Source organism: Aedes albopictus, chromosome 2 (genome assembly GCF_035046485.1).
Source record: "Aedes albopictus strain Foshan chromosome 2, AalbF5, whole genome shotgun sequence".
NCBI lineage: Eukaryota > Metazoa > Arthropoda > Insecta > Diptera > Culicidae > Aedes > Aedes albopictus.
In genome coordinates, this window is record NC_085137.1 from 163,037,998 (window position 1) to 163,053,104 (window position 15,107).

General features: G+C 39.0%; 1 protein-coding gene across 1 annotated transcript in view; it reads left to right on the forward strand.

Annotated features, from left to right (window-relative positions):
- LOC115258558 (histone demethylase UTY) overlaps window positions 1-15,107 on the forward strand; it is a 256,602-nt gene that overhangs the window by 221,326 nt on the left and 20,169 nt on the right. The window contains exons 6-7 of the mRNA XM_029858738.2: window positions 8,180-8,534; window positions 8,786-9,443. Coding sequence (XP_029714598.2) covers window positions 8,180-8,534; window positions 8,786-9,443 — 1,013 coding nt within the window. The remainder of the gene's footprint in view (window positions 1-8,179; window positions 8,535-8,785; window positions 9,444-15,107) is intronic.

Below are 15,107 nucleotides of genomic sequence, written 5' to 3' on the forward strand. Positions count from 1 at the left end.
CCGGGAATTCCTTAACGAATTTCTACGGAAATCCCTTGAGGAGTTCATAAAAATTGCAATGGAAAGACCAGATGTTTCCTCTGATAATTCCTCTAGAAGTGTCTCTTGTAATGCCTCTGGGAGTTCTTCCGGGAATTCTTCTGGGAGTTATTCCAGCAAGTTCTGTAGCAGTTCCTCCTGGAATTCTTCCAAAATTTTCTTTTCACCGTGACTTTCTCTAAAATTTCTTCCGAGAATTCCTCTAGAAGTTCTTCTGGGAATTCGCCTAGGAGTACTTCCGGGAATTCGAATATCTTCGGAAACACCTTTACTAGTTTCACCGGGAAGTAGTTTCCCAAGCAATTTCATTACAAGTTGCTTTATAAGTTTTTTTTAGAACTTGCACTGGGTATATTTCTTTCGAGAATTCCTTTAAGAATTCTCCCGGAAGTTCCTCTAGAAGTTCTTCCGGAAATTCCTCTAAAGTTCCGGGAATACATCCAGGAGTTTCCCCGAACGTTCCTCTAGGAGTTCTCCCAGGAATTTCTCTAGAAGTATCTAAAAGTAATTGAGTTCGGGAATTTCTGTACGAGTTCTTCCGGGAATTTCTTCACGATTACTTGGGAATTCTTCTAGGAGTTCCATTGGGAGTTGCTCTAGAAATCCGGCTGGGAATTCCTCAAGAAATTCTTCCGGGAAATCCATAAGTGTTCATCCGCGAACTCATCTATGAATAACTCTGGTAATTTCTCTTCGAGTTCGTTCTTGAACTCCTTTTCGAATTTATTCGGCAATTTATCTAAAAAAATCCTCCGAAAATTCCTCCGGCAATTACTTTACTAGTTGCTCTACAAATATTTCTGGGAGTTACACAAGGAATGCCCGGAATTTCCTCCGAGAATTCTTCTATGAGTTCCACCGGTAATTCCCCTAAGAATTCCTCCGGAAATTTCTCTAAGAGTTCCTCCGGCAATTACTCTAAGAGTTCTTTTAAGATTTGTTACCGAAATTCTTCCAGGAGTTTCCCCAAACGTTCCTCTAAAAGTTCATCAGGGAATTCTTTTAGATGTTCTTTTGGAAATTCGTTTAGAAGTTTATCCGGGAATTCCTTTGGGTGTACCTAGAGAAATGCCTCTACGAGTTCCTCCGGGAATTCCTTAAAGAGTTTATTCCGAAATTCCTCTAGAAATTCTACCGGGAATTCCTCTAGAATTTCTTCCGGGAATTCCTTTAGAAGGTATTATATTTACTGACATAAAAACAAAAACGAAATTGTCGATCAAAACCTAAAGACAGGATTATCTAGATTTTTTATGGAATCTTCGAAAGTATTGCCTGCAAAATTGAAATTGATTTTTGATCTTCTTGGAGTTGTTCATGGAAGTTTTGGCCTTTTCTTGAAGACCCATCTGATGAAGTTTGTTTTATGTAATACTTTTGAATGGAGAATTAATCCGATGCCCTGAATGCTTCTCAATACTGGCTGTACTGTAGAGGAATTTGGCGAAACAAATTGAGATAAATTCTTATTTTTCGCCAAATTTTGTTTTAAGATTTGTGCAATACTCTTCATTTTCCACCAAACATTTTCCACGAGTTTTCAAAAAATGTGATTAGAAATTAAGTCCAAACTATATTTTTCCTGTCAGCTTTTAAAATAAGGTTAAAAATATCTGTTTTCAGGAAATGCAGATTTCTGTTCAAATTTAGATAGCCATTTTTCCTTCTATCCCACCAAAAATTTCTTTAATTTTTTGAGAATAATTCTTCTAGAAAATTCACCGCTCTTATACCCTCGGCTTTTTTAGAAAACATTCTAAATCTCAGCTCTCTTTTTTTAAGGCATAATAATTTACACCAAATAAGAGCAATTATCAGGAGTTTTGCAGAAAAATCAGAATCACTAAAGACATTCCAACAGAAATTATTCTGAGTTCTGCTTTTGCCAGGAGTTTTGCCATAAAATTCTCCAGAGAGACCTAAACACGCCCTTTCTATATAGATGAAATATTGTATAATATTATGGATTTAAGATTGTTTTTTGAGTCGGGAGGAATCCTTAAACGATTTTCTAAAAAAATGTAGGGATTCTTGAAAGAACCTTTGAATAAATTCTTGAAGAAATTCTCGGAAGAATTTTTGCTGAATCTCTAAAGGAATTCTTTAAAAACACCTTGTAGGAGTTGTAAAGGAAACATTAAGGGATTACCGCGGCAACTCTTCAAGGATGTTTTAAAGGAATACTTGGAGGAATCCCTTAAGAAATCTTCGGAAGTGTTCCTTAAGGAATCCGCGCAGGAAGTGAAACAATCGTTGGCAGAATCGTTCGAAGTATACCAGGAGGGTATACTTACAATATCTTTAACGGAATTCCTGAAAAAAAAAACAAAAATTCATGGAGTAATGCCTGAATGTATTCTTACACGTGTTCCTAAAGAACTTCCTGGAGGAGTTTCCAAAGGGATTCTGGGTGGAATTCCTAAAGAAATCCTTGGCGAAATTCCCAAAAAAAAATCTGAAATATTAGAATAGATTTCCAAGAAATCCTTGGCAAAATTCCCGAAAAAAAAAATTCCTGGAAAAATTTAATTTCTAAAGCAATTATTACAGGTATTGTTATGTTTTTTTTCCAGGAAAAATACAAGAGAAAATTTTCCTATGAATCTTTGGAGGAGTTCGTGAAGTTTTTCTTAAAGGCGTTCTTTTATGCGGTGCATACGTTCATTATTTTCAAAAAATATTATTTTAAAATCTGACACACACTTTAATGTATTCGATTCTCAGCAACATACAACGATGTTGGTGTTCACTACTGGTGAAAGAGCTTCTCGAAATGGAATATTTTCTTGCTAGCGATATTTTTAGAAGTGTTCGGCCGGAATCTTCAAAAATGTTCCGTGAGCCCCTCATGATACTTTTATGAACTTCGATGAATGTCTGCGTTGATCCTTGACAGATTTCTAATAGATATTTTCCATCATCATTACATGGTGTATTTCCTTCCAAATCTATGGTCGATTCTAGATGGGTTCTAATGATTTTTTTCAGGATCTTCCGGGACAATCCCAAGTCCCAAGTGAGTTATTCATCAAACGGTGCCCTAAGCGCACCACGGTTCCCGATGTGAAACCCCTTTTTTAAAGGAATTCTTCGAAAAATTTCTGTGGGCAATAGGCCGTCCCTTATTTTGCAAAATTTAGAAATGTTATAAGTTCTTTAGTGGAAAATGATCGTTTTAGCTAAAAAATGATCGTGTCAAAATTTGAAGTCCGTATGTCAAGGCTAAGTGGTCCCTCAAGGGGCCTAAAGTTGTCAAAAATTGCATGGGACCAAAAAAACATGAATTTTTTTTCGACAAAACAAATACGCTATTCCACTAAAACCGGTGATTTTAGGACCCTAAAGGGCCAAAAATGTGCTTAGATTTGCGATATCTTTACTCGTTTCCAAGATATTGACAAAAAACAACTGAAAAATCAGCATTTTTGACCATTTTTTTAGATTCCGAAGGAAACTTACCCTATTTTGTTCAATAACTCAAAAACGAGTAGATATATTGCTGTGTGCGTTCAAGATGCAAACGGTGCCCAAATGCGCTCCAAATGCGGTAACACAGTGTTACCAAAGGCAACTTAGCAACCATATTCAAAACCACCGCCAACCTAGGATTTAAAAGCTCCCATTGACATCGGGTTACTTGTTAGAAAATCTTACCGCATTTGGTGCTCCCGCATTTGATATTTGCATTTCGAATGCACACAGCAATATCGCAAATCTAAGCACATTTTTGGCCCCTTAGGGTCCTAAAATCACAGGTTTTAGTAGAATAGCGTATTTTTTTTTGTAGAAAAAAATTTCATGTTTTTTTGGTCCCATACAATTTTTGCCAAGTTTAGGCCTCTTGAGGGACCACTTAGCCTTGAGATACGGACTTCAAATTTTGACACGATCTTAGCTAAAACGGTCATTTTCCACTAACGAACTTATAACATTTCCAATTTTTGCAAAATAAGGGACGGCCTAGTGGGCAACCTTAGTGAAATTATGGAATAAATTTTTGAAAGTTTTCCTGGAGGAATTCTTGAAAGATTTTCTGTAAGATCACTTGGAAGAATCCTGCGATAGATTACTGATGCAATCCATGCAGGAATTTTTCGCAGAAATTCTTGGTGCTGGTAGAATCTTAGAAAAAAATTGGATAAAATTTCTAAAAATTTGCAAATTTACATGAATTAATCTCAAGAGGAATTTCAGCTGAACTAGTCGGAGAAATTTATTTAGAATTCCTTGCAGAAATCTCTGTATGAATATTTCACGGAAAAATCCTGTTGAATTTCTTAAATTAATCCTCAGTCGTAACCTTGAAGGAATTTCTAAAGGGATTCGTTGGGAAGCATCCTTAGTTCTAGCTCCAACATCGTTCTAGAAGTGCGGCTGCTCTCGGAAGGATTGGAATCTAATGGAGGGGAGATGGAATTACTACGAATCCATTCCGGCTTGGCTCTATACTCCTTAGCACAAGTCTGGTTAACGATAATCGGAATGACTGTTCTTCTAATAGAAAGGTCAAATAACTCCAAATTTTACTATGAACTAACACTTATCATGTAACGTTTATTAACACAACTATTTATAACAGACTACATTTTATAAATTGTCATGTAAGGGTCTTCGACGACCACTTGATCCGAGTGGAATTATCTTCCAACCAGGGTACGAAAAACGGATCAAGCCAAAAAACAAACGCTTTGTCCTAAGCGGTGCATGTCGGTAACAAAGGCGCTCTGCAACAAACGCATGTCAAGCGATGAGAGCAATAAAACAAATATCGCTTGCCGTGCGTGTACCGATGTTTCGGTTTTTCTGCTGAAAATTTCGACCCACATCATCAAATTCATGAGCATTTGGATGATTCAAGACTCTTGCCATCCTGAGAGTCGAGTTTCAGTTGTAAAACAATGCGAAAATCACGATGTGAATAGAACGAAACAAATATTCCTACCGTTTTTGTTGTGAACAAACTCGGAAGAGATTTTGTCATTATCTGCTAACGAAAAAACAAAGCGTTGTTGCCGTGCCTTCTTTGTTGCCTATTTTTCGCTTGCGGTGCCATATTCTGCGTACACTGCTTCCAACTGAAGTCAGCGATGTTCTACGCACTTTCTCTAATGACGTCATCAGTCTGGCTAGTCTCTCTTGCTTTTGCCCGATCGATATATTGAAGGCTTGAAGGTCACTATGAAAGCACAGACGACGAAGAGCAGATGAGATGTTTTCTACACCCTGGTAGTACTGACGTTCAGGGTTGTATGCTAGGGTGGGCGATCGTAGTATCAAACAGGATTTTTGATTTAAAACAAACAATGAGAAAACTCATGAAGAATCCGAAGAATATTTCTAGAAATATTCCTAAATCTTTGCAGGAATTATTGTATAAATCTTTGTAGAAATTGCTGAAGGAAACCTGAAGGAATAATCAGAGGAATTCTTCGAAGAAATTTTGGAGGGATCCCTAAAAAGTTCGTGGAGGAAGTCTGGGAAGAATGCATAAAGTAATAAGTCTTGGAGCAATTTAAAAGAATAAGTACTTGCTGGACTTGCTGAAAAAATCCTTGGAGCATTTCCTTGTAGGAATGATTGGAGGCATTCCTGTACGATTGGAGAACTTCCTGAAAAAAATCTTGTAAAACTTACTGAATAAATCTATGAAGAACATTCTGAAAGAGTCTTTGTAGAAATTTCCGAAGAAATACTAAGAGAAATTGCTGAAAAAATCTGTTAAGGAACTTCAAGTGTAATTTCTGGAAAAACTTCAGGGTAAATCTCTTGTAGCTCGTATGTTGATTAAACAACTGTATGTTTCCAGGCAAACATACATTCATCAGGTCATAAGGTCATCAGTAAACAATCGAGTAGAAATCGTTGGGGAAACTCTCAAAGAGATCCTCAAAGGACCCATGTGAAATTCCTACAAAAACTAAAAGATATATACCGTAAACCGGGGTCAAATTGATCAACGGGGTGATATTGATCATTCGGGTAGAAAATTGTAATTCCATTCCAGAACTTTCCAAGTGTCGTTAATGATCATAGACTTTTTATTTTACCTTGTTCATAGACGTCTAGAGATAAGTGTAGACTTCCCATTTTTTTTTGAAAAAAGATCGCCTTGCTTTATTTATTTAAAAGAATTTGTAATGGGTTTCTTACTTATCTACTAAACAAACGATTGCCAATAAGAGTTACGGTAAACTTTCAGCCTCTACATTTTTGTGGAACCTTGATTGTGAAGTATGTATTGTAGTTATGCTGAACATAAAATTAGTTTTAAAAGTTGATTTGTTTTCCAACAAAATATTTATTGTGTTAGAGCTCGCTTATATCAAAGGAAATTGCCTACTTTCAGGCGTTTAGGAAGCTATTTCAATATTAAATTTTGATTTTCAACAGTTGATTTCAGTAGTTGTAACAGTGTTGACTGATTATTCGGGCTTTGGCAATTATTTATTCTTACCGAGTCAAGGAATTGCTTGAAAATTTGCTTGAGGAATTCCTCAAGGAACCACTGCAGGAACTTCATAACAAACTCCAAAACTAATTCTATAACGAATTCCACAAAAAAAATAACTCCTGAAACAATTCCATAATAAAATTTTAGAGGAATTTACGATCATCGGTAAAAATTCTAGAATAAACTTTCGGAGAAAGGGTAAGAGACGAACCAGCCAAGGGGTGAAAGTCTCTTTAATAAAGACAAATCAATCAATCAATCGGAGGAAGGATTTGCACAAAAACCAGAAAAAAACTCCTTGAGGAATCCAGATAAGAGTGAATGAACTTCTGAAAGAATTCGGGTGAAATTCTTGGAAGGATCCCAGAAGGAATTGGTTTAATAACAGAAGAAAACCCTTGAGCAATCCCAGAAGGAGTTACCACAAAAGGATTCCTCGACGAAACTTCTTGATGATGAAACTTCTTCTCAGATGAAATCCCTTAAGAAATTCCGGATGGAATCTCTAGTGGAATCGCGTGAGGACTTCCTGAAGGAACGTCAGATGACACCTGTGAAGGAATCTAAGAAGAAATTCCTGGAAAAATTCCAAAGGGAACTTCTAAAGTAATCCTAAATAAATTCCCAACAGTTGTGTGTTTATTGGAGTCTATCATTTGTATCGTCTTCCTAACGGCAATACAGCTATCTTCATGATTGAAGACTTTGATTGGCTGCCTATTAAAAAGTCATCGCCCCTTGCAAGACCAACCTACAAACAACTGGGAGACATCACGTACACGCGACACTGCCATTTACCGCGAGCAGCGCCAGCGCTAAACCAAGAAGATTGGCAACACGATGGAATCAACAGTTAATTCCGTCTCAGAATCCAAGATCTTTGTCCGCACACTTTCTTCGCGGTATTTATTTTGTTTTTTTTTGTGCTGCTGTTACCGGCCTACATACCAAGAGGTAGTAGTAACAGTAACTGTTTACGATGATGGTGCAGTTTCGACACCTTCCCCGAATCTGCCCCCACAGTTGTTGCTTCCACAACTGCTTAAATCATCTTCAATCAAAGTCCCTCATCCAAGAGGTCGCTTGTTTTTTGTCTGGCTATGTAGGTGCGGGTGCGTCCACGACTATTCTGCCAAGAGGGTTAACTTTTTTTTTCTGTTGACTTGATGACGGTCCAGTTCCAAACCACTCCGGTCACCCACCTGCTTTACGTCGAATGACGAATCGCGGTACTAAGATTCTTGGTGTATTTGCTCAGGAGAGAGAACCACGACACCGAAGCAAGACAGTCTCGTCAGTCGTTTTTTTTGGTTTTGGGAAAGAAGTCGTAAAAAGCGCAATGACCATTATGGCGGTCAGTTCATCATTTAATGCGGCGTCCCAAATTGCAGCGTTAGCACGATTTTAGCTGCGCCAGTCGCCAGTTTGATGGTGGGTGCATTTTATAGACGGTGTCGATGACTCCCATTGAAGTTGTTTTTACTGGTGATAGCTTTCGATGTGAGGATAGAACCTGGTATGATTGGAGATGCTTGTGTTCAGAGTGTCTATTTACTTGGAAACATCTTGGAATTCTCAGGAAACTTAGTACCCCACTATATTGATAACACAAATATGCATTAATATGCTAATAAAACTTAATAATAGTATTAATCACCATACTTATTCTCTCTTTCACCATTTCCGCAGTCCGCTTCCACATCGCGCATCTGTATGAGGTGCAGAACAAGTTCAAAGCCGCCAGGGAAGCCTACGAACAGCTACTCGGAGACAAACAGCTGACACCAGCGCTGAAGGCCGACATTTGCCGCCAGCTAGGATGGATGTACCACAGCATTGAACCGCTCGGGGAGAAGGCACAGCGCGAACGATCCGCCATCCACTGTTTGCAGAAATCGATCGAAGCCGAACCCAAGTCCGGCCAGACCCTGTACCTGCTGGGACGGTGCTTTGCCGGAATCAACAAAGTACACGACGCCTTCATCGCCTATCGGAATTCGGTGGAGAAGAGCGAAGGCAACGCCGACACATGGTGCTCCATAGGGTGAGTGTGCTCTGCTCTGGGGCATCGTTTTTGGTGGACCCAGTAGACAGATGGGGATTTCTTTGCATTGTCGGACGAAACAGGCCGACCTTATTTAACTGATCCTGAGTCTGATTGGCTTGTTCTATTCTGTTGATATTCATATACCTATTGTTGAATAGTTCGGTTAAAGCTCGTCCTTACAGTACAGAAATCCCCATCATACAAACATCCTCAATCCTGCTAACCTTCCAAAGTTCTTGCTATTGCAGAGTACTCTACCAGCAGCAGAACCAGCCTATGGATGCACTGCAGGCCTACATATGTGCCGTGCAGTTAGATAAATCCCACTCAGCCGCCTGGACCAATTTGGGAATTTTGTACGAAAGCTGCAATCAACCACGTGACGCCTATGCGTGCTATCTAAACGCCACCAAAAATCCGGACGGACAGCAATCGACCGTAGTGTCAGCCTTATCCACTGCCAGTTGTGCCACCACCAACGCCGGTACAACCCCAACAGCCACTACCGCATCCACGGCTTCCACCGGTTCCGGTTCCACCGGAACACCGGCAACCACACCCACTGCGACCACTTCGGCCTCTACGCCCTCATCTGGACCAGCATCGGCAGCAACATCGATTCCCGGTGGACGAAGCGGCGGAACCAGCCTTACTACCGATTCGACCTCGGCCGGGAGCGGCAGCGGCAGCGGCGGTGGGGCCAAACCGCAGAGCCTCGCCCAGAGGATTAAGTTTCTCCAGCAGCACCTGGCACACGCACCTATGCCGAGTATCACCTCCAAACGGCGGCAGCTACCGTCGATCGAGGAAGCGTGGAATCTGCCAATCTCGAACGAAATGAGCTCCCGACAGCAACAGCAGGCGGCCCAGGCCCAGCAGCGACAGTTCCAGAAAGGATATGGACAGGTGAGTATGGGTATTGCTATGAGTTGTTACTTTACTTTATGCTTTGTAAAGCGAGACCTTTTGTAAAGACAGCGCGGTAGTATATTTAGGTATAGTTAGGCAAGCGGTTTGCTTGAGGGTCATGGATGATGTTCAAGACAATATACAGATTTCGTTTATTCAGTAATTCATTTGTAACCATTATTGAATATGCATCTAAAGTGCAGATGCCAAATATTAACATTTGAGTAGGGCCAGAATACTCGGAATCACGTTTTACGCCATGGCGCCAAAATTTAAATTAGGTTCTGCATTACAAATGACACGAACTATATTTAGGGGTGATGGCTAGTCTTAATGAAACGCATGCATCACAGTTCGGCGACGGAGCGGAATGAACACGAGAATGAACGTACATTTTTAGAGAGAGAGCGGAGAAGCACGATATAAATTTTTTACTCATCATCTACGTTATTGGCTTTTCAAAACTTTTACACCAGAAAAAATGCTTTATATTTTTTTTTGCTCTGTGAAGTTTATTTAACTCACAGTTTTGTTAAATACCTACATTTAGTTTCTGTGGTTTCTGAGAGACTAGGTATATGACGACCTATTGAAACAGTTATTGTGACCAAGGTGAGCCTTGATTTAATTCAATAATTTTCGTTCATCAAAGCATGTATAAAATCGAAATGCTGTTTAACCTCAAACCTAAAGTAAGCAATTAATTAAATAGTAAATAGCTCATATGTTACATATGCCATTCATATTTAAATAATTTACAAGAATATGAAAACCCTGTTTTATGTTATTTTTAGAGTTTTCGTACTCTCATATTCGCTCTCTTCGCGTGATGATGAACTTCCTTCCTGCACACGTCTATATTTTCTTACTTAGAGGTTGATCATTTAAAAAATCAAACAACTTTTTAAATAACTAATTATTGTAGCATATATGGCGGTCGGGGTGGTTGCTTAACCGAACCAAAGACCATTTCTTGGACAAAATAGTTTTTTTTTATAACCATAAATCTGGTAATTCTAACAGCTCTTCATGGAGTAAATATAAAAATTCTGTTTGGCAGAACATACAAAAAAAAAAAAAAAATTAGGGTATGTGTTCCATCATTAATCTTACGCACCCATATTCATCCTATTCGAAAACAAGTGATTACGGCACCGATTGATTCCGTTATTTTTGTTTTCATGGGTGCTCACTTCTAACAAAAAATACAAAAATAAGAAACAAAACAAACAGCGCTTCAATCCTTTGCTTTTCGTAGGATGAAAATGGGAGCCACATGCTTAAGAAGGATGAACCAATACCCTACATCCATCCAGAGTGAACTGTGAACCATTCCATGGAATCAGCGAAATATTTTAATTTTGGTCCAAATGATGGTTCATGTTCTCCTCATCGACGTCAGATTTCTAATTTCTTACCAACTCATTGTAACAACATATGAGAGAATTGAGCACTTTATTAGGAATACGGGTGTTGGAGGATCCAATTATGTTTCGATGGCGCTGATCACTATTTTTCCAAATCACATTCTGCCAGACCGAACTAAATTCACTATATTTTAAACAAGATTTCAAAATCAATTTGTTCTTGTGCTCAACAATATAAAAATCAACTAATTTTAAATACCTACGTCATGTCGATACACTTTATGCTGATAATTCAACACAGAAGCGATTGAACAACAAGGCTAATTAGACTTATAAAGCTTGATAAAAACTCAAAAATCTTGGTTCGCTTTGGCTGATCGAAAAATGGCGTTTCTACAAAAATAATACTTGATGATACTAAGAATCATCAGAACTCGATTAACCTTCCATAAATCGCGTGGTTGGCCTCCACCGCCAGCACCACGCTAAGCGACTGTCCATGAATTACGTAAGGGTTTATGGTGTAAGAAGGGTTGTTTGCAAAATCTTACGCGCCATACAAAAATATTTTGGTTCTCATACAAAAAACCTTAAAAAATGGACAGCCCCTTTATGCTGAGTACAAAAAGCGAGATTTTTACAACGTGTTGTACATCAGGGCGCAAAATTTTCAAGCAGACGAGCTGAAGTTTATCGTACGGCAATTTTCATTCTCTTGCCTGCATATTCATATTCAGCTGCTCGATACTCGTTTGTCAACTGAATGAAAGTCAATGGATATTTGTAAACATCTTACAGTGTTAAATTGCTGATAAAATATTAACGTTTCGATTACATTTAACGGTTGTGGAGTGTTTTTGGAAGGAATCGTAGCCATAAACGTAGGTAATTATGAAGATGTTTCTCTATCGGCTCAATATTCAATGATCACGAATTGACTGACTGTGTGAAGAGAGAGAGCGAAAATGAATTTGTTTGTTTTGAATATTCAGTGCAGAATCATTCAAATTCGTGCTGTTTTCAGTCAATGACTATGAACATTTTGCAACCTGGTTGTACTAAACACAACAGCGCGATCGCTCGATGAATAAAACTTAAAGACCTAATTTCAACTGGGTAAAATTTCCTTGCTCCACAGACAAACAGACGTGTCACTTGGAAGAAAATGCGATAAAAATTATCGTCACGCAAACATAATCGCCCAATGCTAATTATGCTGTGGTACGCAAATCCACTGAGTAGATGGCGGTAGTGAGCAAACGTCAAACAGGAGCAAAAACGATGCGAGCGCCATGAGCGAGCGATTTGCGAACTACGGAATATTTGAATAATCCGTTAAAAAGTGAAACGATGGGAAGTGAGTAGAGTGAGACGTCTGTTTGTCTGTGCTTGCTCTATGCCTGCACATGTACAGCTTATGGAAAAGGCATGGATGGGAAAGGCTGAGCTTGGGGAAGATTCAAATATTACGTCCATCAAATTTTGGGATTCCTAGACCCCCCCTCCCCCCTCTGTCACGCATTTTCCCTATACCTAATACACGTAGTGTCACACTTTTGTAGACCCCCCCCCCCCCCTCCCCCAAATGTTGGACGTAATTTTTGAACGTTCCCTTGGAGTGTTTCCCCCATGCATAGTTCAAATTATTTACCATACTATACGCGTCCTCTCTGATTCATGTACGTAACCCGCATAATCGCGAACCATATATGCGACATTTCTCATATCGTTGTTGATGATAAATAGCTGCATCTGCACAGTTAGAAAAAATAACCGACTTCGGTAATCTTTTACCGAAATCTCAACCGTTAAGTTTGTTTTACAGGAAAAATTCGGTAATGGTAGCAACTTTTACCGAAATTTGTTAGAGTTTGACAGATAAACGATAACATTTTATCAAAATTTGGTATTTTTTTACAAAATTTCGTTAAAAACCCATTACCGAACGCTCAGCGTTTGAGATTTCGGTAAAAACTACCGAACGCGATTAGCTGTGTGTACCCGCATAAACAAATACCGTAATAGAACCACATGCATAATAGTTTATGTTTCACCAAAAACAGTAACGGATATGGTTTGATAAACCATATGGACTGTACTGAGATAAAGCTACGACCTCAATGACTATACAGTTTTCAGAGAATCGACCATACGAGAAACGGGTCGTTAAGAATGTTTACCGTTCCAAAATCGCAATTTTCCCATAGAAATTTTGTTCGTCAACTTTACTGAGAACATAGCCAGTTTGGTTCATGTATTGACCACAAAATAGTTGGAGCTATGGTTTCAATATGTCGAACTAGACGAAGTGGATGGACATCAGCATCTATGATACTTGTAATGTTCGGAAAAGTCTCATCGCAGAGCGATAATTCCCAACAGTAATGGACAATAGTTGATGATGTAACCATGTTACTTAATCCCTGCAATATCGTCCTACCGTCCCGCATAACCGTGAACAATAACAGTACTGCTCACCATACTGTTAGCAACTACCAACAACAGTATCCCAACAGTATGATATATTATCAAGGGTTACAATAAACCAACAGTACCGTCTTACCCCGCTCGTTCGACACGTTTTAATACGACACTTTTTAATTCGTACCCCGCTTATTCGACACATGTCGAATTAAAAACTGTTCAAATGTCACAGCGATGTACACTGTAAATGCAAAACAATTTGATATTGCGCTTATACTCGCACCCGCAGCAGTTCCTCTTGCAGAAGCTAATTCCGAAAGTTCTGAGTTGTTGCTATTGTGCCTGCAGAAAAAAATTGGAAGCGACGTGTCGCTGGACTGGACACAAATCACCAGCGAAGTTCATGATACATTCATCCAGTGTAGTCTTGATTCACGAAGTGACAAAACTTCTCAAAAATATTGAAACACATAAATGAGTATTTTGCGAAAAGTTGATACTCAACTATCACAAATCCATTATTTAAGGTGACAATTGACGAAATTGCATTATAGAATAACTAAAATTGCGATATTTTATTAAAAGTTTGAAGTATCTTCGCAATGGACCAAGACAACTTTACCAGCTAACACACCGTGATTGTTATTTACTTCTATGGCGAATTTCCCAGCCACGACGGCCCTACCCGATGCTTATTGTATTTGACCATGGCAAAGATCAGTTGGAAGGAGCTAATCATGATTTTTCCTATAATCACATTCCTGATGGACTCTTTGCCCCACCAAGGCTTTTGCAGGTCAATTCCGGATGACTTTGCACGAAATTAAACAGATTTTTGCGCAATCGAGACGTCGACGGTGTCGATCGGAGGAACAAGACTGTTGGGATGTCCGTTTGTCCGCCTCCGATGCCACAGCGGATTGCTCCTTGAATATATCGAACTGAATACGTCGTGTTGGTGGCTTTGTTAAATTCAAATGTAAATAAGATACCTAAAAGGAATGTGAACCAACTTATCGAAAAAAAAAAAATCGTTTCAGATTGAAATGGGAGAACGGTAGCCAGCTCCAACTAGAGGTAAACAATGATGGTTGGTGGCAAAACGTCAGGACTACAATGACAGTTCAATTGACGTCGCTGGAAATTGTCGCGTCGCTGGACTGTCCAGCGAATTGCAGGTTAGTGCTGCAGCGACAATATTCGACACCCAAACCGCCTGTAGACCAACCGGAATGAACTGAGGATGGTAACAATCGTAGAAAGAACGAGCTTTTCATTCGCTTCACCACGATATCTGTTGAAATTCTGTTCCATAACAAATCCGGAAACCAAAACAAAAACAAAAATAGAGTTGCCGAATTTCAATGAGCATGGTCGTGTATAGTGACCAGTTTGTCGATTTAAAAGTTTACCCCGGTTATTCGACAACAGTCGGTGTCGTATTAGCGGGGTAATACGGTACCATAAACGGATTCAACAGTCTGATAGATGGTTATCGAGCAAATTACAATATGTGGGATAGGCGGTTAAGTTATGTTACAATAAAAAATCGCCGATTTTCTCGAACAAAATTTTACGATTACAGTTTGGCAAAAGGTCAATATACTATCCATTTTTTGTTCAGTTTACAGTATACCAAAAAGTTCAAGACCAGTAAAACTATAAAAATAGAATCAAAACAAGCACTGTATGTGTAATTAATGCTTTATAGTATCATACAGTTGTATTAACAGTACGTAGTAGGTTTCTATTACGTTTGTACTATTGGTAAATCCTCCCCGGGGAATAACACAAATATAATGCTGAACTATCGCAGAAGTTCCAAAAGTGTGGAAACGTAAAAAGAACTGCATGATTGGATTAAGTCAAT